The sequence below is a fragment of the Helicoverpa zea genome, chromosome 21, assembly GCF_022581195.2.
Source record: "Helicoverpa zea isolate HzStark_Cry1AcR chromosome 21, ilHelZeax1.1, whole genome shotgun sequence".
Classification (NCBI taxonomy): domain Eukaryota; kingdom Metazoa; phylum Arthropoda; class Insecta; order Lepidoptera; family Noctuidae; genus Helicoverpa; species Helicoverpa zea.
In genome coordinates this window covers 4070204-4096892 of record NC_061472.1, presented here as the reverse complement: position 1 = coordinate 4096892, position 26689 = coordinate 4070204, and the positions used below count along the sequence as shown (strand labels likewise).

Genomic DNA, 26689 nt, shown 5'->3' with positions numbered 1-26689 from the left:
TTTATATCGTTGTTTTTAAAAAATAAGGAGAGTTGTTGATTCTGAATCTGATGTGAAAAATCTACGACGAAAAACAACAAATTGCATAGAAAGTAACCGTTTTTTACAGTTCATTAAAAGTACCGGTACAAAAAACTACTCTCTTTAAAGTTATCTCTTCTGATAATCTTTCTCTATTCAATTCGTTAATTGTTTTTTTGTCCTGATGACTGAAGAGTAGAATTATTTCGGAACTTGAATGACAAAGTAGAAAATAAAACGACTTTTTTACATTCAAGACACAATTTATTGAAATGATTGTGATAATTAGACAGTGAAGATGACAAACATGAAAAACATCAAACAATGTAAGAAATCACAATATTACTTAAACATAAAACGGTCATAAATTAATTAATTACCTAGGTAAAAATTTAACACCATTGGTATTGGTTGACAAAAAAATCACAGACTGTAATACACTGCTTAGGGTTTATGCACACAAAAGACATCCTGTGACGACAACACTCATTAAAACTGGTTTGAAATCATGAAGCAAGCTTGTTCGCACGTAGTCTCTTGTATGCGTAAGCCCTTTATAAAAACGCCACTCAAAATTAAGTACAAAGTACACACAAATATTTTGGAATGCATTAATACTAATATCAATACTATCAAACAAGAATATGGTTATGATTGTCCTAAAGTGATTTAATAACGAATAAGAGCGTTTCTTTTATTTTTTGCCATTACACATTTGTTAAATGTCCCACGATTTTGTAGATAAATAACTTAGGTGTAATCTATAAATTACTGATACTCTTTTACTTAGAAATACTACTGTTAGTTAAATTAACAGAAATTATTTTAGCAAATAATAAATACGTAGTACTAAAATAAAAATCAATTAAATATAAACTGTGAAAATTGCAATGTGTGAAAATTCGTATGTCCCAATCTACCATTCGCAATTTCAAACTTAATTATTTTGATATAGTTCAAAGAAACTTTACTGAGATTTTGGTTATAAATCATATTACAAGGTAAAAGGGTTCACGTAGTATTTCTTTTTTGGTAATTTGGTTAAAATTTTACGGTTATTAATGAATTTTAAATATGTCCCAGAGAAAGTTCCAAAAATGGATTTCCATTTTTGTTACCCATTTTAGTGTGAAATATTAAAAAAAAAACATCAATTTAGTTATATTTTTTTGAACTAGCAATAACGTAGATGTCATTAAATGCCGCCATTTTGACGTATCGCGTCAGTTGTTGTTCCGAAGTTTGAAGTGTAGACACGTACTTTTTGTTGTAGAGCGAATCTCGTTCCGACTTTTGTTATTCCTGTTTCAAGGTAAGTTGACAATATTTACCCACTGTTTTTATCATAGTGCAATAGTAATTAGCTTCGGATAAAATAGAGTGTATAAAAATAGACGAAACTGCAATTTTAACTACCACAACAATATTTTGATAACTTCAAACACTTGTTTCGTTACTTTCTTTTTTGTTACTTTGGGGTAGTAACGTATAAGCGGAAAAATTAGGTAACAAAAACGGAATTATAAAGCTATGTTTACAATTTAACAGCACAAGAAAATGCCACTAACTCCGGCAGAAAAAATGAAGCGATATAGAGATAAATTAAAACAGAACCCGGATAAGTTGGAAGAAATAAGAAAGAAAAATTTAGAAAGAATAAAATCAAAATATAAATATAAAAAAATTTCGGAATTGACTGAAACAGAACAAAAAAAACAGAGGAAAAAGTGGAAAGAAGAAAAACAAAAACAAAAGATCAAAAAATCACAAAAAACAGCATGTAGCGGAAGCTCTTCAACCCCAATGGCAGATATTTTAACAGACACAATGAAAATATCAGTGGGAACGTCCTCCTCGGAAATAACACTATCTGAGACGTCGACTGAAACACGATCAACAATATTAAGATTGACAAAAACTGTAGGAAGTCTCCGAAGGGCTAGAAATAAATTGAAAACAGAATATGACAAAGCAAAAAGTCGCATTGCTTATTTGGAACGAGCTAACGAAACTGCAAGAAAAAAAATATATCGACTACAAAAACACGTAACGGAACAAAAAACTAAGTTTGAGACTGAATTACTAAAAATAAAAGCCAGAAACGAAATCCTCGAAGCTTCCTTGAAGATAACTTACAAAAATTGTGAAAATAATAAGGAAAGAGACCTAATAAAGAAAGTTGCAAATAATAATTTGGTGCGAAATAGTAAAGCACAAACGTCTGTTTCGAAACAAATTGGTATACGGTGTAGAAAGAAAAAATCTGTTAAACGTATAATATCAGACTTAAAAAAATCTATCATAGAATTTTACATTCGAGACGATGTTAGTAGGGCCACTGCAGGCAAACGTGAGTGCAAGACATTAAAAAAAAATAGAGAGCAAATAAGATATCTTATAGTTCGGCCATTCAGAGAATGCGTTCCTGACACGTCGCGATTGAACTGACGACGTAACTTTGCAATGGCGTTGCAGTTACGATAAAAATATTTTTGCTGGTTGTTTACCGTTTTAACAATTGAGGAGCATTAAAACCCCAGCGGGGCCCAGCAGGGCCAAGGCCTGCCGGGGCTGCGGGTTGTTCGAAAGAGATACCGCGGCCCTGGTACATAAAAGGCCTATGACGGAACACGACGATTTTAGTCAGTAAGAGTCTGACACTCCCTCACCGCTGCTAACCCACAGCGGGAGGGGTCATTTGATGATTTTACGTCGATAAAAAAAAAAAAAAAAGGAGCATTAAAACAACATTATTATATCAATAATCAATGAATGTAGTTACGTCGTCAGTTCAATCGCGACGTGTCAGGAACGCATTCTCTGAATGGCCGAACTATAATGGGTCTTTACGAGCTTTACATGAGAAGTATAAGAAAGAAGGTGGTATTGCAGCATTTTCAACATTTTGTCGATTCAAACCTTTTTATATTTTAAGTCCAAGTATGCACAACCGAAACACATGTCTCTGCATTAAACACTCAAACATGAATTTAAAAATAGAAGCACTGTATCGTCATAAAATAATCGATTTTCGTAATTTGCATACTCTCTTGGAAAAAGTAGCTTGTAATGTTGACAAATTCGATTGTATGTATGGAATATGTAATATCTGTAATAACAATATTTTAATTAACTATAATTTAGAAAGTTCAAGCGATCCAAATATTACGTGGCAAATGTGGGAAACGAAAAATCACTCATATAAAAAAAATACCGAAGACGGAGAACAAGAAGTTATCACCAAAAAGACTGTTAAGTCGCTCAAAAACGCTACAGTTGCACAATTAATAAAACTATTTGAAGCTGACATCGCCGGATTTAAAAAACACAGTTTTAATGCGTCACATCAAGCAAAATCTTACAAAATCTGTATTGACAGCTTGACGGAAGACGAAATAGCCATCCACTGTGATTTTTCACAAAATTATGAATGCAAAATGTCAGAAGAGGTACAGTCGATGCACTTTGGTGCATCAAAGACGCAAGTTACTCTGCACACTGGTGTAATATTTTTTAAAGGAGGTCAAAAGTCCTTTTGCACTGTATCACCCTCCAATGTGCACCAGCCACATGCTATATGGGCTCATCTAAAGCCAATTATAAATTTAGGTAAGACTCTCGTTTCAAATATTATAGTTCGGCCATTCAGAGAATGCGTTCCTGACACGTCGCGATTGAACTGACGACGTAATAACATTCATTGATTATTGATATAATAATGTTGTTTTAATGCTCCTCAATTGTTAAAACGGTAAACAACCAGCAAAAATATTTTTATCGTAACTGCAACGCCATTGCAAAGTTACGTCGTCAGTTCAATCGCGACGTGTCAGGAACGCATTCTCTGAATGGCCGAACTATAAAAGAATTCACATATTCTCTGACGGACCCAGTTCTCAATACCGTCAAAAAAATAACTTTTTTTTGATTAATTATTTTTCGTCATTCTATAATGTTGATATCACATGGTCGTTTTTCGAGAGTGGCCATGGGAAAGGGGTGGCTGATGCCATTGGAGGAGTTGTAAAAAGGTGCCTCGACAGGCAAGTTTCTTACGGGCAGGATATTGTAAGCGCTGCAGATGTGTATTCGACATTGCAGTCTGCAGTTAAAGCTGTAAATGTGATGTACATAACTGAAACAGAAATTGATGCTATAAAAGAATGTATACCTAATAATCTTAAAACTATAAAAGGAACCATGAACATCCATCAGGTTATTTGTAAGCGGGGCAATGATCATATTCAGCATCGTATATTGAGTTGTTTTTGTAGTTCAACTGAAATGTCTTGTACTTGCTATGACCCAATTGAACATAAATTTGAAAAAAAAATAAATGTTTCGCCACAATTTGACCCCGATAACTCAAATGAAACAGCGATTTTACAAAATTTTGTAGTGGATGCACATGTTGAACACGAACCTCAAGAAACAAACTTCCAAGTCGAAATAAATAACGAGACAATACAAATAAGACTTAAGTGTAATCTGACAGATTAGTTTAGTCTGTAGCTTACCTGGGGCCTTACCACAACCTCTTAAAACAATATTAAATTGCGTTCCGCTCTGTTGGTTTTTCAACGCTCGGATCAGCACCGAGAGTTGAAAATGCGACTACAGAAATTACAAGGTAATATTAAAATAATATTGTTTTAAGAGGTTGTGGTAAGGCCCCTGAAGATGTTATAAAACTTTGAGAACGTCTGTCCATTTTTATACCTATGATGAATGGCGTGTGCCTATTTGTCACTTTAATATTTATTGGTTTTACTATTAAGCCACGAATAATTAATATTTCCATTTTGTTAATTTGTCCTTAAAATAACAAAATGAGAAGATTGTCAAGTTTATTGTTAAGTAAGTTTATTGTTAAATTTGAAAAAGTGCCAAAAATATAAAACAACAAGTCTGATTAGATTATAGTTTATTAAACGTTGATTAAGATTAAGCACTAATCCATATTTTATTTATTCATATCTTTAATCCTTAAAACTAAAACCCGAAAAAGACTCAAAAATCACGTTCTAAAAAGTATGAAAAAAGAAAATAATCTCGTCACAATTGATAGGTATTCAGAGGAAAGCCGTGGTCGTATATGCCACTTCGTCCTAAAGTTAAGTCCTGTTAGGTGGGTTAAGCCTTTTCGTTTGATACCTAACACGCCATGACTAAAAATATTAGGTAAAAAATAACCATTGTAAACCAAACCTAATGTTTTTTATTTTGTTACTAATTACTCCTTTTTGTTACTGTCCCAAAAATCTCCCGTCTTTAAACTCACTTTTTGTAATTATTTATTCAATATAAATTAAAATGACTTGTACAAAAGATCAATTTTGCTAAACATTTTTATAAAAAATAAGCAAAATATTTCAATTTTGTATATTTTTCATATTTTCAAAACTTTAAATTTACTTTCGGTTAAAAGTAACAAAAAAAATTTTAAAGCACCCGGATCGGATATATTTTGTCACTATTCTCAGTAGCTCTTTGCGATGACTTTATTAAACATATCATGAATTTTAAGAAACAACATTTTAGCCACAGAATTCGCGACTTTGAAGTTATTTTTTTTCCATTTAAGGAGTAACAAAATAAGAACGCTTAGCCTACCTTGATCTGATTTTTTACAATTTTAATACAAAAATTTTAAATCAAATAGAATTCCCATGGAAAAGTTAAAATTCTCATAAAATAACCTATCTGATTTCATGACCAAAAAAGCGATATACTGATATTTTTATTATTGGCGATTTTTTGAAAATATGGCAAAAAATAAAAGAAACGCTCATAATATTTTGTCTAAACAGGCAAATAATTTGTTCTGCTAAACTAAGTTATATCTAAGTCATGGCTAAGCCACATAATCACTTGATCTACTTAGAATCGGTCGACAGCTGTGAGTTGGTAAGCTCTAGTTTTCTATAAGTAACTTATTTTAGGGCCCATACATGAAGCGTCATCCAATATTGGAGTATATTTCATAAATAAGTTGTTATAGGCCTCCCTAATAAATTTATTCAATGTAGTTTGTTCTAAAATTATATCCAGTTACAGTGTAAAGAGATATCGCGTAAAACGGTGTGAAAAACACAATTAATCTTAATCTAAAAGATAATGACCTTAAATTAACACATCAACACATCTTATCGTTTATCGCCACATGCAATCCTAATTACCTATCGAAAATTAAGTACACGAATATTTCTTACTATATAATAATTTTACGAAGCGCAGACAATGTTTAGTCTGACCAGTCCAATTTATCAGTTCTCATTAGCCTAAGAAGAAACAAATTGCCATTTTTTTTGTATTTCTACGATGTTAATTTTGGCGTTATTTATTATGCCCTCAATACCCTTGAAATATTCTTCATAATACTTGTCATTTAGACAACTTTTTTTAATTGCCAATCTTTTGAGGCTCGAAATTCATTTTATGAATCCATCATTCTAAATTCAAACTTCAGGGCATTTAAAAAGCGTGTTATAGTGTTGTACCTAGACGCTAACTTCGTAAGCATCATGTATGGGTCCAAGCGTGCTCCATGGTGAAAAGCATGTGATCTATACTTTGCATGCTGTGTCTGGTTTCTCTGGGATGTACAGCTGGTCACAAGGACTCACTTTTTGCCAGTGAAGAGACTTGGACTTGATCGTCACTGGTTCCTGTAAAAAGAGGAAACGAAACTGTTAGTAGGAAACCTTTTTGGGAATGGGAAATCCTGTTGTCTGTGGCAGTGGCTGAGTGTTGTTTGGCAAATATTCAAATTGCGAATTTTATAAAATGTGAGAAAAAACGAGATGAGATCATAACTATTTGATGCTAGGTAGCTATAATCAAACTTCTTGGGTGGAAACTTCCTGCAAGACAAATGATTTTTATTTTGTTCTAGGTACTCGCTGTATAACATAGGTGTGTGAGCATAATTTTTTAATGACCTATAAAAATATATGTTGTTCTTGGGTATCGAATCATCTACTTGCCTAGTAAGTAGGTAGTTAGATATAGCTGACCTATATATGATTAACTACTTAAAGAGTATCAATGTCATAAGCTAATGTAAATGGTACGCAAGCATTAACACACTCATTAAAAATAACTAGGTCAGTATCTGAGTGCTTAGTGCGAGTTTTCGTGAATTTTTTTACGGACTCACATGAGAGCGCGTATACTAAGATTTGTATGGAACAAAAACAGCTCCACCTAGTGTCAAAAATTGGAACCTGTTTTTGTTCCATACAAACAGTGTTGCCAACAGTTGTAGAAGCTTACCACCAGAGTCAACTTTTAAAACCACCAGAAAACCACTAACAAAAATTTATCCCACACTTAAAATCACCAAATTCACCACTAAAAAAATATTGTTTATATTTTATTGTAACCTAAAACAATTTAATCATCCAAAGATGTAACTCGGCAACGATAGAAAATTAAAACAGACAAAGCATTACATCTGTTTAGCAATTCATCCGACCCGATCCGAATCCTTCACAAATTATAATCGGCGTAGTAGTTTCACAAATTGTTTAGTTACGCATTTGACCAATGAATGAGTACTTAATATAATTATATAGTAGTCGTTCACCTTTTTGTTTTGTAGATGCTTTTTTGACATTCCGTGAGACTTCAAATCTCCATAGTAACTCCTTAAAGTTGTACCACAAAACTTACATTTCGCTACTTGACCCGCAGTACTTTCAACATTTCGCCACTAAATAGGGGACTTAAACCACCAGTATTAGTGGAAAATCCACTAAGTTGGCAACACTGCATACAAATCTTAGTATACGCGCTCTCATGTGAGTCCGTAAAAAAATTCACGAAAACTCGCACTAAGCACTCTGTTTAACTTTACACGCAGAATAAGTAAATGATTATCGTTCGAAGTAATGCACACTTATTTGATTATCAATTAAAATAATGTCAATACTTTAATGAGTACCATTGTGAAAATCACGACTTAGTATCCGGGTTTAGAAAGGGTCTCGAAAAATGAAGGGTCCAATCATCCGGTTCCATGGTGTAATGGTTAGCACTCTGGACTTTGAATCCAGCGATCCGAGTTCAAATCTCGGTGGAACCTGTCTCTTTTTGTGATTGTTTTCGATATTGTTCGTACATGGAGATCGAGTGACGAGTATTCAACGAATCGTTCGTAAACAATGTTTGGTCGGATTGTTTGAAAACAAGGCATGTTATGAATAGTATTGCGTTGTAGGCAGATTCCATGTGAAAACAGAGAATTATGTACATGATAAGATTTTTTATAGAGCAAGTTTAAACTTTGACATTTAATAGATTTTTTTTACACGATTTAACATGAGTTATAAAAATAATCTTTATCAGAAATGACGTGCATGCAGGCGTGGCCATAGCTATTGAAACAAAGCAAGATTACGAATAGTGGAAAGATAATAAAACACAAATACATTTTAAATATAATATCAACCGATATTGTGATAATTCGATTAGGACCTGACGTCAATGAGTGGTCAGGGGCCCGATTCTCCTAATTTTCCTTAAGCGACATACGATTCACGTTCGACTCGATTCGACTGAGATCCAATCCCGACTCGATTACGATTGAAGCGTATGTGGCATTCCGCTATTTTTTCTTTGAAATAAACGTTTTTATCCTTTTCTGTCATTCAATAATGAATCATTTTGTCTGCAAATGATTTACGATTGCAAAATGATTGTACAGCAAACTACCGTATAGACCAAAATCACCAAAATAGCAGACCAATCGCACACCAATCAAATGTCATTCGAATACGATTGGACTTTTATTAGTAGCAGAATGCCCGATATGGTTAAAACTGTTATTGCGATCATATTGCGATTCGATTCCTATTTGATTTTGACATTATTAACTTAGGAGAATCGGGCCCCAGACTGTTATCGACTTAACTCACTCGATGAGTTGGTTTTTCCGACCACTGTTTTGCAATTTGCACAAAAAGCTGATGAGTAGTTTTTCTAGCAATTTTCAAGAAAATTTTCCTTTATTATTGTTATTATGGTCATGAGGCAATAGGTTGTATAAATAATGACTACAGCATTGTAGCTAAGAGTTTAGAGGTTGATAAACAGGTTTGCAACTTAACCCTAGTGCCCTAGGTACAAAGTCTGAGGAACGATTTCTTTTTAAGTTCAGTCACAAATGGATTTTTATGTGTCTGGTACGAATTGACCACAATCTTCAATTCAACTGATTATAAAATGCATTGCAAGAGCAAAATACAGACCTGAACACTTTATGAGGCGACGAATTGGTCAACAATAATTCCATAAGAGGACGAATTGGATTTTTTGGCGCCAAGGATCTCAATTTTTCTCAGTAAATACAAAACGAATCAAAATACAACTTGGTTACCTGAAAGTTCATGATATAAACCTTATTTTGTTAGACGTAGAAACATGATTAGGTAACTTGTATAACAGAGAAAAATATATCAAACATACCACTTTTTAAAAAGAGATTCACATATTATGGGCAAACGGGACCGATTTAAGCCTCTTAACTTTTTTAGTAGTTGAGTATATACATACTCTTTAAAATTGTAGAAGGAATTTTTATCAAATTATCATTTCTAAATAATAAAATTACAAAACCATTTTGTCGCTTACGACTTTTAGTTATAAGCTAGCGCGCGTAAGCTAATGCGCCCCGCTCAGACGCTCCGACCCCTTTTGGCGCCTTAGATGCGCGTGCCGGTTATGGAATTATTGTTGACCAATTCGTCGCCATAACCGGCACGCGCATCTAAGGCGCCAAAAGGGGTCGGAGCGTCTGAGCGGGGCGAGGATAACAATACGCGCGCTAGCTTATAACTAAAAGTCGTAAGCGACAAAATGGTTTTGTTATTTTATTATGTAGAAATGATAATTTGATAAAAATTCCTTCTACAATTTTAAAGAGTATGTATATACTCAACTACTAAAAAAGTTAAGAGGCTTAAATCGGTCCCGTTTGCCCATAATATGTGAATCTCTTTTTAAAAAGAGGTATGTTTGATATATTTTTCTCTGTTATAAAAGTTACCTAATCATGTTTCTACGTCTAACAAAATAAGGTTTATATCATGAACTTTCAGGTAACCAAGTTGTATTTTGATCCGTTTTGTATTTACTGAGAAAAATTGAGATCCTTGGCGCCAAAAATTCCAATTCGTCCTCTTAAACCGTCACCCGTTAATCAATATCGACTTATAGCTAATGTATTCAGCCAGACTGTCTGCTAGGCAGGCTGGCAACAGTGAAATCGATATGAATATAGGTGGTCTTAACAACAAGGCAAGAAATCAATACTTAGATAGCAATAACAAAGCTAACTGATACGATAGTTTGATAAAAATCGAATTCTATTCGGAATCTTCCTAAAATATGTTTTCACTGCGTTAAAATCCCCTGTGTAGATTACTGCGCTTGATATTGGTACTTAATTAATATTTGATAATCATCATTACTACGCAGTACGCATTAAAAATATAATAGGCTGTTTGTTCAAATAGGTAACCGGAAAAGGTTTACAAAATATATAAATAAACAATTGATCATCAACACATCATGTGCTGCGTAGTACCTAACTGCATGAATATTTATCACCTTTTATTTGTTATTCGTATTAATATATTTAAATCGACTGGGTTAGCCAAAATTGCTAATTGATGTTGTCCATTAAAATCAATATGACGTGACTTAACATTCGTATATAGAATGGCAGTCAGCCAATGGCTGCTTTTCATAGAGACACACCTCTTTGGAAGTCAATACAAATCTTTTGTTATACGTAACGGATGCTAAATAAGATGTCTGCTGTCGGAGACATAATTATATGTACATTCATTTGTATATGTACCTATATTGTTCATACAAAAGCATTTTATAAGAGGCTTTGTGTACCGATATTTTTGTTAAATCAATAAATATTGTGTCTTGAAGATTAATTGTATCCATAAAATATAGTGGTTTTAGAGCCCTCGCACATTACGGCCACCAGTCGCCGCCACTAAACGCGACCACCAGTAGTTCGGCTAGACCACTACACGCCGCCACCAGTGGCAGCCACTAGTGGCCGCATCAAGCCACCAGTGGCTGCCACTTGCGTCAGACACTAGCTGCAAGTATCTCGACAGAGGTAGACGTGTGTTGCCCAAGAATGGACGCACTCTTGATTTCGCTATTGTTGCTTATTATTCTAAAACGTAGAAAACGGCGCCGAATTCAGAACCATCGACGACCAATTCATCGGCGTCACTGGGTACATCCAATTCTGACATCACGCAATAAAAATGGACAGCACAAATTGCTGTTCGAAGAGTTAAAATGTTATCCAGATAAGTTCTTCAAGTATTTTAGAATGAGCGTGAACTCATTCAATGAATTACTTAGCGTTTTGCACGATGACCTCAAACATCAAGATACACGCATGAGAAAAAGCATCTCTCCAACAGAAAGGCTGGCTATAACTTTAAGGTAAGTATCATTCATTCGTATCATTTTGCTTCTATTAGTTTGCGACTCACGTGGATTCTAGAACGTAAAACAAACAATTAAAAAAGCCAAATTGAAATAGAAATTATTTATTAATGAGAATTGAAAAATCGCAAACTAAATCAAGTTACATATCGCAGATATACAGTTTTTATAACAAATACACATTTACTTTTACATAGTCAGTTGTCAAAAAGATGTTCATTTATATCATCTGACAAAACAGAATTCATAGTATTATCAGATGCAGATGGCGAGCTAACGGAAAAGTCATGCTCAAAATTTGATTGATATCCCATAGAAGGTGGACGCGAAGCCGATTGATATCCCAAAGCAGATGGACGCGGAGTCGGTTGATAACCCGAAGTAGATGGTTGCATAGTATGGTATGAGCGTGGTTCCTGAAATGATGATGTGAAATATCCATGTTGTTGATTCTGTGATGTTCGCATATACTGTTTATATTTTTTTAGTACCATCAATACATCGGTTTGAGCATCCAATTTAAATTCATTGGGTATTTGTTTAAAGTGCGGGACCAAGGACAAAGCAAAGTTATGGTCAGCGTCTTCTTCATGCTTGTTAGAATGACGAGATTGTAATTGTTCTGAAATACTAACAAGTATATCAGTTTCTGCTTGAATGTCTTCATTATTTGTCTTGTTCTTTTTTGGCCTTTTTCTCTCAGTCGCATCGTGTACCTCGTTCGGTAATGGGCTGGGATCACGTCGTGTGTCAGCCAAGTTTTTTAAAAAAGATAGTTGTTGATAATATATATACGGCTTGCGACTCGATGATGCAGATCCACTTTTAACGCTCATTTGTTTAGAGTGTTCTCTTTTGAAACAGTCACGAAGGCTTTTCCATTTTCGCTGCAACTGGGATGCTGAAACATAAAAATAACATAATCAAAGGTTTCTAATCTGTTCTTTTTGTTGCAGGTACCTTGCTACTGGTTGTTCATTTGGTGATTTTGAATTAGTATATCGATGTGGTGCGTCAACTGCGAGATTGATTGTAAAAGAAACATGTAAATTGATCTATGCATCACTTCAAGATATCTGCGTACCACAACCAACTGAAGAGATGTGGAGTAAAATAGCTAAGGGGTTTGAAGAATATGCTAACTTTCCAAATTGCTGTGGTGCAATTGATGGAAAACATATAAGGATTATTAAGCCTCAAGATAGCGGATCCTTATATTATAATTATAAACACTATTTTTCCATCGTACTTCTAGCTATCTGTGACGTGAATTATAAGTTCACATTTATTGATGTCGGCTCTTATGGGAAAGCTTCAGATTCGACTATCTACAAAGAATCGAAATTATTCAAAAAATTGGAAGACCAATCCCTGAATTTACCTGCACCAAAAGCAATTTCTAGTAGTTCTGGTCCTGTAAACTACTGTTTTGTTGGTGATGAAGCTTTTGGTCTTGCAGAACACATGTTGAGACCTTATTCAGGAAAACACTTGAATATTGAAAAAAGAATTTTCAACTATAGGCTTTCTCGAGCCAGGCGTCATATCGAGTGTGCCTTTGGGATATTAGTGAATAAGTGGAGAATACTACATCGACCATTGAATGTGTCAATAGATTTCGCCGAAGACATCGTGAAGGCCTGTTGTATACTACACAACTTTGTTCGTCAGAGAGATGGATTTAATTTCCATCATACATTGACTGTACCAGGACTTCACGATATCGATAACGCCCACGTGCAATCTCGTCGTTCATTAAACACCAGAGATATATTGAAAGATTATTTTATTAGCAACGAGGGAGCTGTACCTTGGCAAAATAATAAAATATAATAAATATATAATAATAATGTAAAATAAAATTGTCCAAAAACTTACCTGCTTTGTTTTTTTCCGCTACATTTTTTTCACTAAAATTTGGAATAAATTTTAGGCACAATTCCTCCCAAGCTTCAGTTTTCTTACCCCTGTCGCTATACAAATCTGACTTTAAATCCCAAATAGCGGGTCGCTCTTCGACATCGGAAATAAAAGCGTCTACATCAAAATGAGGAATCGGATCCGTGGACATCATGCACGTGCATTCAGTACGCAGCTTACAACAAGACTAGACCCGGGAGACGGGATTGGGGAGCGGCGCGCAGGGGTGGGAAGAAGCCGGCAACTGTGGCCGTGTATGCGCACGAGTCGAACGACAAAACGCAGCCACAAGTAGCGAGCGCGCTCGACTCTCGCAGCTTGTGGCTCGGACGCGGCCACTCAAGCGCTCAGTGTGCGCCGATTCTATATAAAATGTATGAAGAAACGCGTCCGCAGGTTGTGGCGGCCACTAGTGGCTGAAGCGTGGCCGCCACTAAGTGGCCAGTGTGCGGGGGCTCTTATAGTCTTTGATTGTATCCAACCAGTACGAAATATGAAACAGATCATCATATTATTTTCCTCAAAATGAATTATTCCCAGATGCAGAATATTGCAGAGTTATCATAAACACTTGGGTAAAATTCCAAGTTCCACATTTGTTCGTAATGCAATCTTGGAAAGTTCTAGATCATTACTGAGTCCAGATTTATGACAAAGAACGGTACTCAAAAGAGGTTTCGGTGCATTAATTAGTATTTAACACGTGCGCAACCGCTGACTGTTACAATGACATAAAGACCGAAATAGAACGACTGTACGAGTATTTCCTGTATACACATGCAAAGTACATTAAAACAATTGTTTAAATCCATACATAATATGAGCCTTACACAACAGGGACTTACTATCTATGAAGATTTAGCTTAGCCTAATGGTATGGTGACAAGAGCCACGTTGCCATGTTATCTATATTTAAAATCAAATGCAGTTCTGCGCGTACGACTCGAAAGTCACGTAGCACTCAAACAGAGTTAGCATGAAGTCATTTCAGAACGATTCGCAAAAGCCAACGAACGATCGAGTGCATGAGTGGTAAAAATTTTATAGCTTCGTTACGGAAAGCAAGGAAATACTTGAGAACTGTACATTTCCAGAACCTGTCAACGAGAGAAAGTTTTAACAGCCCTGTAGTTCAACAAGCTTATCATAAAACTGGAAACAGGTTCTAAGATATTTTCATTCCACGAAAACAGTTTTATAGAAAGAACAGTCCCTAAATCATAATTGTAAGGCTGATGGACAGAACCTGTGACGCAGGTGAAGGTGCTGTACTCAAATAAAAACCAGTTACTAAGAGTGCAAAGAACTTTACAACAAAAAACGTAACAGATGTTCATACTCATTACATGACACTCGTCTCAAGGGCAACAGTTATTATGAATATTACAAAACAGGAGACAGAAAAGTTCGTATGAACGCAACAGGAGATTTTAAAATCTTTAAACAAGATAAAAATAACAATAAAGAAATATATTCTACAAGTAATGAATAACGTAAATCCTAATAACAAATAGGTACAAAACTTGATAATTAAGTTGTTGATAGAAGAATATTTCCAGTAGCAAGTCTCGAGGATAAAGTAATCCTACACTTAATTGCTCTTTTATTATTGCAATATACTCCTTATCATGTAGATATAGCTACTGTATTTATGAGACAGAATAAATTAATAAAAATGTAATAAGTATGTGTAATAAATAACATAAAACTTAATTCGGTTAATCCTATTTTGATGCGCAAATGTGGTGATAATTTCCAAAAGGCTTTATTGCCTCTATATACCGATATCTAAACCAAGAGGTTTTCCTTTGTATAAGTTCATGACCTCTAATAGTAATACAAAGATTTGAGCAAAAAAAGTAATTCACTCTGCAACAATTGTTACCACTTCCTTGTAGGATATCGAGCCAAGAAATTGTGCAACGTTGTTCAAGCTATTGGCAACCCGAACTGCATTCAAAAAACTCTTAATAAAATTCTTTTGAATAGTGAAATGTGAAATCCCTATTGCCAATCAAAATATTACTTCTAGTATCATTATAATTGTTAATTTTGGCAACGTTCTTAAAGCTAAAATGTTTGATGCCAGGTAAATTCTTGGAGATCGGATCTCGTCAACCCGTGGGCGTATTGCCAATAATAAAGCATCAAAGCGAGCACACAAATTAGGGTTAGACGATATGCAGACGTTCATAAATAAGAATATCTTGGGCTTGAGAATCATGTTTGTATTTGCATTTTATATGAGATCGGTGGAAGTTATCAGAATGATTCACGCAGTCGTCAAGTGAACAAAAAACACTCAACGAACATTTTATAACGGTGACCAGCTCGTGCTTCGTACGTGACAACGTCGTAAGAAAATATATTTGATGGACACGGATACAGTACGCTTCACCAATCGTTGCCAGTACCATCTAAATCTAATATTCCAATCAAGCGAGACCGATTAAATGATGCTTGAACTAAACCACTAGATGGAAAATGAAAACCACACAATGGGGTGTTAGTTCATGTGAATCACATTTATTCTTATTTACGACTTGAAGCTTCACACCACTTACGATAATTCTCGTTTAGTCCAGGCTATAGTGTATTGGTACAGACATCTGCAACGAAACAGATGCAAATTGAAGTTTGAAGTATATTTTATTATACCGATTACAATGGTATTTAGATTTGAATCATCTTTCAAGTGCGTAAGAGCAATGTATTTAGCTCTATTATATTGTTATCGTAATGCTATAGACTTGAAGAGTGGGTTTAGTCTACGTGCAACAATGCAGACTATAAAACATTCCAAGCGATTCTATGAAAGGATCATAGACGTTATCTTTAGTAGGAAATCAATAGTTTAGAGATAAGATTGAAATAGTTCCAGTAACCGTAGACAATGCGGAAAACAGCTCGTCGGTTAATAAGGTCAAGTTGTGAGTTTCGTTGGTGGATGTCAAAACTTTCCAGATTCAGGATCTTTAATAATGTTTCCGTAATATTGTTGCGTTGATTTAACTCTCAGACTACAGCTTTCAAACGTTGCATTGCTGTTACCAGCTATATACCATGCCTCATATAATTATAATTATAGATATATCTTATACCACTTTTGCAGACCTAAAACATTCAACCAAACCTGTTGAACTAATCACTCATTTCATACTAAAACGTATACATTTGACACAGATTTCCCTCTAGTGGCACAGACTGCGTGTCGTTTGTGACGTCACTTATCGTATTAGATGTATCTGGGTCAGGTTTGGCTTGACGGACCAAATCATTGCAATGGATAATGATACGTTAAAGCGGCCTATATCAGTTACTAACGTTTCATAAAGTTTATACGTCACAGCAGGCAATTGTTTCTTTCAAAACTAACTAGGAATACCTAGAAAACACAGCAGTGAAATATCTTTTATTAAGACTTGACTATATCTATAAAAAGTTCATATTTAATGCATCTTGCTAACAAGCCGAAAAAATAATGATTCACGCATATGCTGCGATGCATATAGGGCAACCCAAATGCGTTTGGTGTTATTTCTGTGGAAACATAAGAGAAGACTGACCTATTTACAAATGTATATTTTCTGCAGTGGACCTAAAATAAGACCCCGAGGGACTCTAGTAAACAATAATTTATTTATATCATAAGCTTACAAAACTCCTGATAGAAAAATAATAACTTTCATCAACTAGACCTCGGTTTCGCTTATTTCTATGTATCTGTCAAATTGGTGCTAATAAAGATGATCATTGGTCGTTAGAGAAAGATCATGGATATTATGGTCAAGTTTATGGTAAGCTAGTTCCAGATCTTTAGTCTATCAGTTCGCATCTATTGTCCGTCGTCTAGCTTTCTCTTTTATTTTACTTTCTTAATCTATTTGAGCTTGTTACTGTTAGGTACATATTCTACACGGTACTTATGATGTGAGAAATTATAATACAACAAACTATTTTTGTAACAAGACTGATGTTTTTTCCTCGAGGTCGCGAGTAGCGTTAACGTAACAAGCTTTGAGATCACAACCATGGTGCATGATAGTCACAAGACTACCTACATGTAGTCTGACCACTCGATTACCTAGTGCTAGTTGTAAAAAAGGTCCACAAAAAAGAAATGATTTAATATTTTCTACTCGAAAGATTCTGTCGTCACATTTTTACCGTTAATCTTGGCAGAGGTACAAGAGTGTTAATTTCAATAAGTAACGGAAAGACATTATGAAACGTTCGGGCAATTCCAGAATATTTTTTACGCTTTCTAAAAAACGTGTAACGTTTCAAGTGCAGCCATTGGAAAATCAACAAGTTATCACCCGGAACATTCATGACAATGAGAACACGTAATCACATTAACGTATTATTGATAAGTGATCGCGATACGCCGAGAAAATTATATTACGTGTCATTTTCAGGATAATAATTATGTTTACTAGATGACTTAATCAGACGTTCATTTATTTAAAATTAGTTTTTCAAAGGTACACCTTTGGCGTAATGAAGATTTTTTATTTCCTGATTCTTTGAACAGCTCGTTAATGCTATGCCTGCGTCAGATAAAACCAAAAAAACGACGGATGCAAAGTTCAAACGAGTATTTTGAAAGTAAAGTTACGAGCTAAAGGAACTAAACAGCGTACAGTTGTCACGATTAATTTTCTAGCTCGTAAACAGAACTCATGAACGGCAAATAGCATTTAAGCCACGTCAAGTTACTTTAAAGAACAATACGCTCACTACTCATTATTCAAAGCGAGGCTTATTAAAAGGAACTGGTTCCTTTATGGTAGTCGGAAATATCGACCTTGTAACTCATGTTTACTTCATAAAACAAACAAAGCTTGTTTTGATGACACTTTCAAGGGTTTTACGAAGATTAAGAAGCAATTTTTACATAAAGACGTGAGAACGTAATAACTGCATCAACTAGGTACATTATATGCAGCAGCTTTAGAGACAATAGAAGTTCTTTTTAAATGGGTAACAGAGCCGAGCAGAGTGGTATTATTTGGGCATCACAAAGTGAAAAGTACATTATAATAAAGATCTTACCTTAGCAATAAGTTTTCCATCATCACCAATCAGGAACTCTTCTAATCCAAAGACAAGGGGTGATGCGGTTCCAAGGTGGAATATTCTGGAAGATGTCTCCCTCGTCACTCTAAATTCGATAGTCTTCGCCATCAGCACGTTTGTGATCATGTACACCGACTTCTTGCCCTTCAGATCTACAACAAACAGGATATTATTTGATTAAATAAATAATAGTGAAGTAATAGGTATACTCAGTTCTGGTTATTTGGGCAAAACCGCAAAATATTGTGACTGTCTCTAAATAAATGATTGGAAGTATAAGGAAGGTTGTAAATGACGGCATTCTAAATATTGTATCATTACCGCAAACTACCTATTTATTTTAAGCAAAGGCAATGCTGTGTCCAGCTATTTCATAGTTTTGGTCTTTATAACACGTACATACATAATATAAATTACATTTATATTAGTAGTACCTATACATTTTATTAATCTATAGAATTACGACACATCCTCAAGGCTCATTATTTTCTCTCGTTCTTCATTCCATCTTAGTAGTTATGAATACTTAATCTTTATAAATCCATACATACCTTTAATGTTATCAACATCCAAGTAAATATTGTTGACAAGCTCCTTATTTCTAGGAACAGATGTTCTAGAAAAGTTCACCATGATGACTCGAACTTTGTTCTTGATAGCCTCATCTTGCAGTGTAATCTGTAAACAAAATGGTTAGGCTTACGTTACTTTGATTTCGAGGATATGTTTTAGTAGAACAATAAACAAGGTTATAGATATAAGAATGTGGCATGATTGTGATTACGCCATCATGTCCCGTATTGCGAGCTTGTTTTGGAACGCCTAAACTACTAAATCTCCGTCCTATTTTCTACTTTCGGTATTTCTCTATTAATAATCTCCAGAATTTAGTGACTAACACTCAGATTCCTGGGAATTTCTGTTGAGTAAAATCGTAATTTACTGCCACAACATACGATGGAAACTTCGCTTGTACGAGTATAAAATTGTTGAACGAGTGTTGCATTCATTTCTCTGTTTGTATTCTTTGCTCTGAGCTCATGTAACAGGGCATTGACCGAAGTAGGAGCAGTTGGTATAACAGTATCTAGCCAAGAATCACTAGGATTATTCTTCTGTTTTTTATCATGAATTGTCTTGGCTGTAGGTGTGGTTTAATCAACCATTGTAGGTTTATAAGGACAGGCATGACTATGATATAATGATCATCATCATCCTCCTGCCCTATCCCAATTTTATTAGGAGTCGGTGGAGCATGTTTTCTCCATCATTAAGAAATACATTAAAAAGTTACTGTTCCACTAATTAAAGTTTTTATTTGCTGTAAGTTAATAAAAGACATGAAAGTTATGAGGTCATAAACCACAAAAGTATCTCAATTAGAGGAATTCTTGGAATTATATTTTTAGAAGCAGGACTCATAAAATGTTTTTAGGTTCATGTTTTCCTCATACTGATGCATTTTCCAGATAACCAGGATAAGCTTATACATATACCTATAATAGGTTCACTATAAATGGACGATATAAATCACACATGATACAGACTTTAAAACTTTTATCGGTTGAAATGCAAACAAGGTTCAGATAAGATTAAAAGGTAAGCGTGTTTAAAACACTAGAAAATGCATGGACATTTGTAACACACGAAGTTTTTCCTCAAGTTAAGGGCAAATGCTTTGTATAGGAAAGCATTAATGATTAACGAAGTCGGATGACATCGATTTACCTCTAGCATCAAGCAACCTCAGTGTCACGTATGAATGCAGTCTTGGTTAAATTACGTGACTTCATTAATGTAGTAAAACTAAGATTCAAGAGAACTATGCCAGAAATACGTCAAAAATTGCCGAGATGTAACTCTTTTGGGAGACAAGGCCTTGGGCTTTGAGTCCCAAAAAGCTTAATCGATTTGGAAGTCATAATTCTGATAAAAACAAGGTCAGACTTTTCAAACAAGCCTTCGGCACCGTTTTCCAACAAGCAGTTTTCACGTACATTATTAATGCTCGCCAGATTTAAAGGAAACTGCATATTAACCATTCGAAATAAGGATGCATAAACAAATCGTTGGCCATCATCGTAAATATTTAGACGTTATATAGAAGGTACTTAGTGGTTTAGTACTTATTCAATACAGATTTTTTTTCTGGATTACGCGATGAACTTCGTGAGGAAAGGACAGTATTGATTATACAATACAGTGAGTTTCTTTCTTTGTTTAAAGCAGTGGTTCTTAACCGGTGGTCCGCGGACCACTGGTGGTCCCTGGAGGCATTCCAAGTGGTCCGCGAAGCTTAGCTTCGCGACGTTGCTATACGTTATCTAACTTAATTTTAAACGACTTATAATTGCGAGCGGGGGTTTTCGCATGGACGTATATCGGGTGTGTCGTACCTAGTCCCCTCATTCATGAAAATGTATGTTTGGGCTACATTTTACGTAATTTTGGTTTTGAGTCTTAAAAAATAATTAAAATTTCGCGCTCGCTTCGCTCGCGCATTTGGAAACTACATAGGCAACTTTTTCTTTATTTGCATTTGCTTACCTACACAACTGCCGACATGCGTTTAGCTTTGAGTAGAACTGACCCAAAAATTCAGTTTTTTTTTTTGATAAGTAATAAAGAAATGAGTGCTAATTTAGGTAAACCGATGAGGTGGTCCCCGGCAAGACAAAATTTAGTTAAAGTGGTCCCTCATGTCAAAAAGGTTAAGAACCACTGGTTTAAAGCCTTGCCCTATAGTAACAGGTTTTGTTCTTTTTTTTTGTTTAACGACGTCAAAAATCATCAAATGACCCCTCCCGCTGTGGGTCAGCAGCGGTGAGGGAGTGTCAGACTCTTACTGACTAAAAACCGTCGTGTTCCGTCATAGGCCTTTTATGTACCAGGGCCGCGGTATCTCTTTCGAACAACCCGCAGACAGGTTTTGTTCTGAGGTCTCTTTTTGTTCGCTGTCCTTTAAGTCGTTAACCCACATTTCTGGACGTAATAGCTTGGGATTCAAAAAGTTCGGCAATCAAGACTCTTTTATCACCACATATGTTATATTTCCGAATTTAGTCTTTATATCATCCATCGAAGGATCGTGTGTTTGAAAATCTCTTTGCTCTTTATTACGGCCCGAAAACGGCACATAAACTACTAATTGAGTTTACACTTGGCACAAATCAAAGTCACGTTTCGCTGTAGCTGATGAGGAAAAGGTTCCTGTTGTAATATGATTCGAATATAAACAAAAGATTTTATTTTTAAACATTTGCGTGGCGATGTAACTGTACAATGCTTTTAATTTAGCCATGTGTACCAAAAAATCTACATGAAATATATGGCTATCGTCCTAGATATCACCAGATAGTTACCTCATCAGCCTTCCAAATAATAGTGCTGTTAAAATATAGTACCTAGGCATGAAGAAACCACTTTAATAGCTATGAATGGCTTTGATCAGAAGCCATAAACAGTATTAAGTGACGAAAAGCTAATCAAAGTTAAAGAGAGCGTTAAATCCAATATGAAAGTAATTTACGTCATTTTACGCCTCTATGACGTTGAAGATTGAACATTGTTATGTCGTTTTGCATAGAAGACCCTGTAAGTTGAATTAAAGTGGATTCCTTGAATTGCTTTTAGTTCTCTGAATAAGAAAGAGTCAATGCACTATCTAGGTATGTTACTAGCCATGTAAGTACAGCTTAAAAGAGAAGGTCAAAAAAAAGCATGTGACACAGCTGGGGCCCGATTCTCCTAAGTTAATAATGTCAAAATCGAATAGAAATCGAATCGCAATATGATCGCAGTAGCAGTTTTAACCATATCAGGCATTCTGCTACTAATAAAAGACCAATCGTATTCGATTGACATTTGATTAAGTGCGATTGGTCTGCTATTTTGGTGATTTTGGTCAATACAGTAGTTTGCTGTACAATCATTTTGCAATCGTAAATCATTTGCAGACAAAATGATTCATTATTGAATGACAGAAAAGGATAAAAACGTTTATTTCAAAGAAAAAATAGCGGAATGCCACATACGTTTCAATCGTAATCGAGTCGGGATTGGATATCAGTCGAATCGAGTCGAACGTGAATCGTATGTTGCTTAAGTAAAATTAGGAGAATCGGGCCCCAGGAATTAGTCAATGCTACAAGTAGTTACTTGTTCTATCAATTCTATAAATCTACGCAAATGATAAGAAACTGATCAGACTACCTATACTGATAAAAGTAATTCCCCAAACAGTCAACAATTCTATCAATAACATCTTTACTTTAGGGAAGTGCCTAGGTGCTTAAGGACTTATAATGCTTCTTCAAATAGGTGCCATGACTATATATGACTTATGAGGTAGCTACAGTTGAAAGTTATTAATCCAATTACATTGAAGCCAGAGCAAAAAGGTTCTTGACTCTTTTCTGAAATATCTAATTATTTACTTTTGTCTCAATAAACTTTGACTAAAGGACAATGCTATTGTTTGTATGGAAGTTGGGCTCAAGAGTTGCCCACAGTAACTGCATAGTGTATTATGTTCCATAGGTCCCAGACCAAAATATTTCGAAATCTATCCCAGGAGTCCTGAGGAAAACTGGTTTGACTCTTATTCCATATTACGAAAAATATGCTTATGAACTCTTAACTATTCCACTTTTATAACCTCAATTGAAATGCATTATAATATTAATCGACAAATACGAGGTATTGAACGAGACTTTTTTTTTTGCCGACTTCAAAAAATGGAGGAGTTTCTCAGTTCATGTATTCTTTTTTACGTAAGTACGTGCATAACTCCGTCGTTTACGAACCGATTTAAATAATCATTTTATTGTTTGAAAGGATTTACTTTCCAAATGGTTCCTTTGTTATTCGGTCCAGGGTCTGGTGATAGAAACCTTAAAACAATAGCGAACTCTCGGAAAATGTAAGCACATATCGAATAAAAACTTGTTATTCGGGTATATGTCTCCGACACCACAAAACTGTGGAGGTTAAGACCTGACCTGACGATGGAGACGACAGTGAGACGAGGGAACTCCTCAACGGTAACTATTTACTTCCTCGTGTTCGAGCTTATTTTATTCGTCTTGATAAGATTTTTCCATTGCCATTACGGATATTAATTGCATGACGCTACTCGAACTTAGGACTGATTGTGGTAGATAGAGACTGAAAAGCAAGAGAAACAACAATTACCTTAAAACGTCTATTGCTGTTTTTTTATCCTGCTAACAGTGAAACCATTAACTATCTGAATGTTATTTCAAGAAAAGTGGTTGTTGGGTTTGTGGCTGCTTAAAATGGCTTGCTAACAATGGCTGGCTAACATTAGAACCGGTTTTTCTCGGGACCTCTGGGACCGATTACAAAAATATTTGGATTCCGTCTCAAGATTGAAGTAAAGAACCTATTTTAACCATTCCCACTACTGGGTAAATGGCTTGGGCTTTTTAAAGTGACTGTTCAAGTTGAACATTAGAATCGGTTTTTCTCGGGACCTCTGGAACCGATTTCTAAAATATTTGGATTTCGTATTAACAGTGAAGTAAAGAACCTATTCTAACCATTCCCACTACTGGGCAAATGGCTTGGGCTTTATAAAGTGACTGTTCGAGTTTGACATTAGAACTAGTTTTTCTCGGGACCTCTGGGACCGATTTCCAAAATATTTGGATTTCGTATTAACAGTGAAGTAAAGAACCCATTTCGACCACTTTCACTACTGGGCAAATAGCTCAGGCTTTGTTTAGTGACTATCTATGGAGAACATTTGAACCGGTTTTTTTCGGGACCTCTGGGACCGATTTCAAAAATATTTGGATTTCGTGTTCAGAGTGCACTATGGAACCAGCTGGAACTACTCCCACTGCTGGGCAAACTTTGAGCCCAGACCCTGGCATTGTCCTTTTAATGAGTTAAAGGATGAAATCATACAACATTTTCAGCTTGGTAAAAGGATGATGCTACTTGGCAACTAAATGCATAGAACAGAACTCTATTATTTTACAGAATCTTATTTTAAAAATGCTCAAGAATCTAAGCTTACTGAAACATTCAATTAATTCAATCAAATTCATTGTCTATGGGAGAAAGCTGACCCTGGGCTACTGCCAAAAATGTACAAGAGATAAGACAAACCTTTACTTCAGATTTTAGAATACAGGCACTCATTCGATTTTCCTGTTTTGTTAAAATATATTAAGCTCATCAGATATAAATAGATCCATAAATTATTATTATTCAATTTAAAAAAGGTTTTCCTTAACTAACATGTGTTTGACATGTGATAAATTATGGCCTCATTCCTGCCAGTTTATGGAATGACTAATCATAGATGGTGGAACATTAGAATGTTTAGGTATTTGGCTTAAAGACTCATTGTGTTTGAGTCTCAATGTCAAGGATACTATTCAAGTTAAAAGCCTAGCCTAATCGTATTAACTGCTTGTATGCCACTTATTAAAACAATAGAAAATCAATTGTGTCTCATGTATATCTGAGCTCTAGCATACAAAGGGTTAACACTATCAATCCAATGCAAGTTTGTTACATGTTCGACTGAAATAATTAAGAACAACTTTGATATTGAGATAGACAGAAACCCCAGGATGAATTTCAAACCGAAAGAAACTTATTTAAATGTTATATGGAGCAGTTGAGTAGTAACACAAGCAAAACTAAATGCAAGTGGTGTTGTGAAATCCAGTAATAACCATTAACAAAACCGGCTTTTACTCTAACAATAATCTTAAACGCTGTACTTGATAGCTATATTATACATGTAGATTTGCATTTGCAATGGATATCAATAACATTTTATTTTCTACTTGAAAAAGTTTCCATGTAAAGCACTGGCTCTCAGCTACATCCAGTAAGAAGGCAACCCCAAAAGTTAGGAAAAGGCTAGGCTGATTACCAGCAAACTAATATTGCTTTTTGTAGTTGTATAAAACAGGAACCTCATAGTGCAGGTGAGTCCATAGAAAAAGATAATTATGCCCAATTAGTGCTACAGTGCAAATTAAAAAACTCCTATTATAAATAGAAACAAATGCAGGTACAAGGGCTGCGGGTTGTTCGAAAGAGATACCGCCGCCCTGGTACATAAAAGGCCTATGACGGAACATGACGGTTTTTAGTCAGTAAGAGTCTGACACTCCCTCACCGCTGCTAACCCACAGCGGGAGGGGTCATTTGATGAATTTTTGACGTCGGTAAAAAAAAAAATGCAGGTACAAAGGGTGACCTTAGTAATTAAACTAAATAAAATATGCATGGCAGACATTAGGTACAAATGCTGAATTATTCAAAGGTATAGTGTAGCTATGTTTCATCGCTTGCATGACAGTCTCCTGAGAATCAATTGCTATTGTTAAAGTACCATTAGTTTACAAATTAGCATGACAATGTACTGGAAGCAGAGATAAATTTAGTATTGTGAAGAAATTGGGCTTATTGTGCAATGTTTTCTGAAAATCTTGTCACACTAATATTGAAATGAAATTAAATATAGTAATATTTTCAATTTGTATGTAGCGTCAATAATATCATTCGCCAAACATACTAACTCCGCGGTTTTTTTATTTAACCAGGACATGACAAGGTCGAATCCTTATCCACACATATGTTACATACTTCGTGGATACCAAACTGCGCCATAATTTAAAAAAAAATAAGAAAGAAGCTCAAATATTTTATTTTACCAACCTTCACGCTTTCATGTGGGAATTTGAAGTCAGCCTCTTGAAAGTCACCTTCCTCCAGCCACTGCACGTATTCAGGGTTTGATTTCTCTTTATTTACATTCTTCACCAGCTCGCCGAGTGGTGTGAACATTTTACCGTTTGTTGCCTTTTCATTTGGAACGAACAGAGATGTTACTTTATACAAATCCGCTTCGGTAATATGAGGAATACACACCAACTGGCTGCTACCAATTTCGATCTCAATTTCATCTCTGATAAATGGCCAAGCATCCTCCAACTTGAGTGACTTTAAATTCTCCAAGCTAACATCTTTACGGATCTCGTGAGAGTACAGAGATTTCACGACTACTTTCAGTTTTTTCGGCATTTCGAAATGTATTAATTCAACGTAATTTTTCTTCACAAAACACAAGTACTCACTCGGGAACTGTCAATGAACGACTGTCGTTTTTTCATAAATTTTCTTTTACTTGCAACCCAGA

General features: G+C 35.2%; 3 protein-coding genes, 1 long non-coding RNA gene and 1 other non-coding gene across 6 annotated transcripts; 3 read left to right on the top strand and 2 right to left on the bottom strand.

Annotated features, from left to right (window-relative positions):
• Nucleotides 1-263: 263 nt before the first annotated feature.
• On the bottom strand, nt 264-26662 carry LOC124640597. 2 transcript variants are annotated; one of them, XM_047178428.1, is made up of 5 exons: nt 26209-26661; nt 19056-19182; nt 18481-18656; nt 5816-6689; nt 264-704 (listed from the first exon to the last, which is right to left on the bottom strand). In XM_047178428.1, the coding sequence occupies exons 1-4, from the start codon at nt 26572-26574 to the stop codon at nt 6588-6590; spliced, it is 771 nt and encodes a 256-aa protein (XP_047034384.1). In that variant the 5' UTR covers nt 26575-26661; the 3' UTR covers nt 264-704; nt 5816-6587. The 2 variants fall into 2 exon arrangements, with proteins under 2 accessions (XP_047034384.1, XP_047034385.1); XM_047178429.1 differs by lacking the exon at nt 264-704 and adding an exon at nt 15990-16034 and having other exon boundaries at nt 5935-6689; nt 26209-26662.
• On the top strand, nt 739-1954 carry LOC124640599. Its single transcript, XR_006985567.1, has 2 exons — nt 739-1333; nt 1570-1954. It is a non-coding gene; the product is annotated as an uncharacterized LOC124640599 (long non-coding RNA).
• On the top strand, nt 8036-8107 carry Trnaq-uug. Its single transcript has one exon. It is a non-coding gene; the product is annotated as a tRNA-Gln (tRNA).
• LOC124640594 (protein ALP1-like) lies at nt 11015-13382 on the top strand. Its single transcript, XM_047178426.1, has 2 exons — nt 11015-11502; nt 12462-13382. The coding sequence occupies exons 1-2, from the start codon at nt 11186-11188 to the stop codon at nt 13336-13338; spliced, it is 1194 nt and encodes a 397-aa protein (XP_047034382.1). The 5' UTR covers nt 11015-11185; the 3' UTR covers nt 13339-13382.
• Nucleotides 11594-15969, bottom strand: LOC124640596. The gene is made up of 2 exons (XM_047178427.1): nt 13384-15969; nt 11594-12406 (listed from the first exon to the last, which is right to left on the bottom strand). The coding sequence occupies exons 1-2, from the start codon at nt 13577-13579 to the stop codon at nt 11703-11705; spliced, it is 900 nt and encodes a 299-aa protein (XP_047034383.1). The 5' UTR covers nt 13580-15969; the 3' UTR covers nt 11594-11702.
• Nucleotides 26663-26689: the final 27 nt, after the last annotated feature.

Excerpts from the sequence above, each read along its gene's own strand:
- LOC124640596 (XM_047178427.1), bottom strand. The coding sequence starts at position 13,579 with ATGATGTCCACGGATCCGATTCCTCATTTTGATGTAGACGCTTTTATT. Across the intron at positions 12,407-13,383 it reads AGCGGAAAAAAACAAAGCAG|CATCCCAGTTGCAGCGAAAA; the intron begins GTAAGTTTTTGG and ends TTTATGTTTCAG.
- LOC124640597 (XM_047178428.1), bottom strand. The coding sequence starts at position 26,574 with ATGCCGAAAAAACTGAAAGTAGTCGTGAAATCTCTGTACTCTCACGAG. Across the intron at positions 18,657-19,055 it reads GGATGTTGATAACATTAAAG|ATCTGAAGGGCAAGAAGTCG; the intron begins GTATGTATGGAT and ends TGTTTGTTGTAG. Across the intron at positions 6,690-18,480 it reads ATGGAAAACTTATTGCTAAG|GAACCAGTGACGATCAAGTC; the intron begins GTAAGATCTTTA and ends CTCTTTTTACAG.
- LOC124640594 (XM_047178426.1), top strand. The coding sequence starts at position 11,186 with ATGGACGCACTCTTGATTTCGCTATTGTTGCTTATTATTCTAAAACGT. Across the intron at positions 11,503-12,461 it reads AGGCTGGCTATAACTTTAAG|GTACCTTGCTACTGGTTGTT; the intron begins GTAAGTATCATT and ends TTTTTGTTGCAG.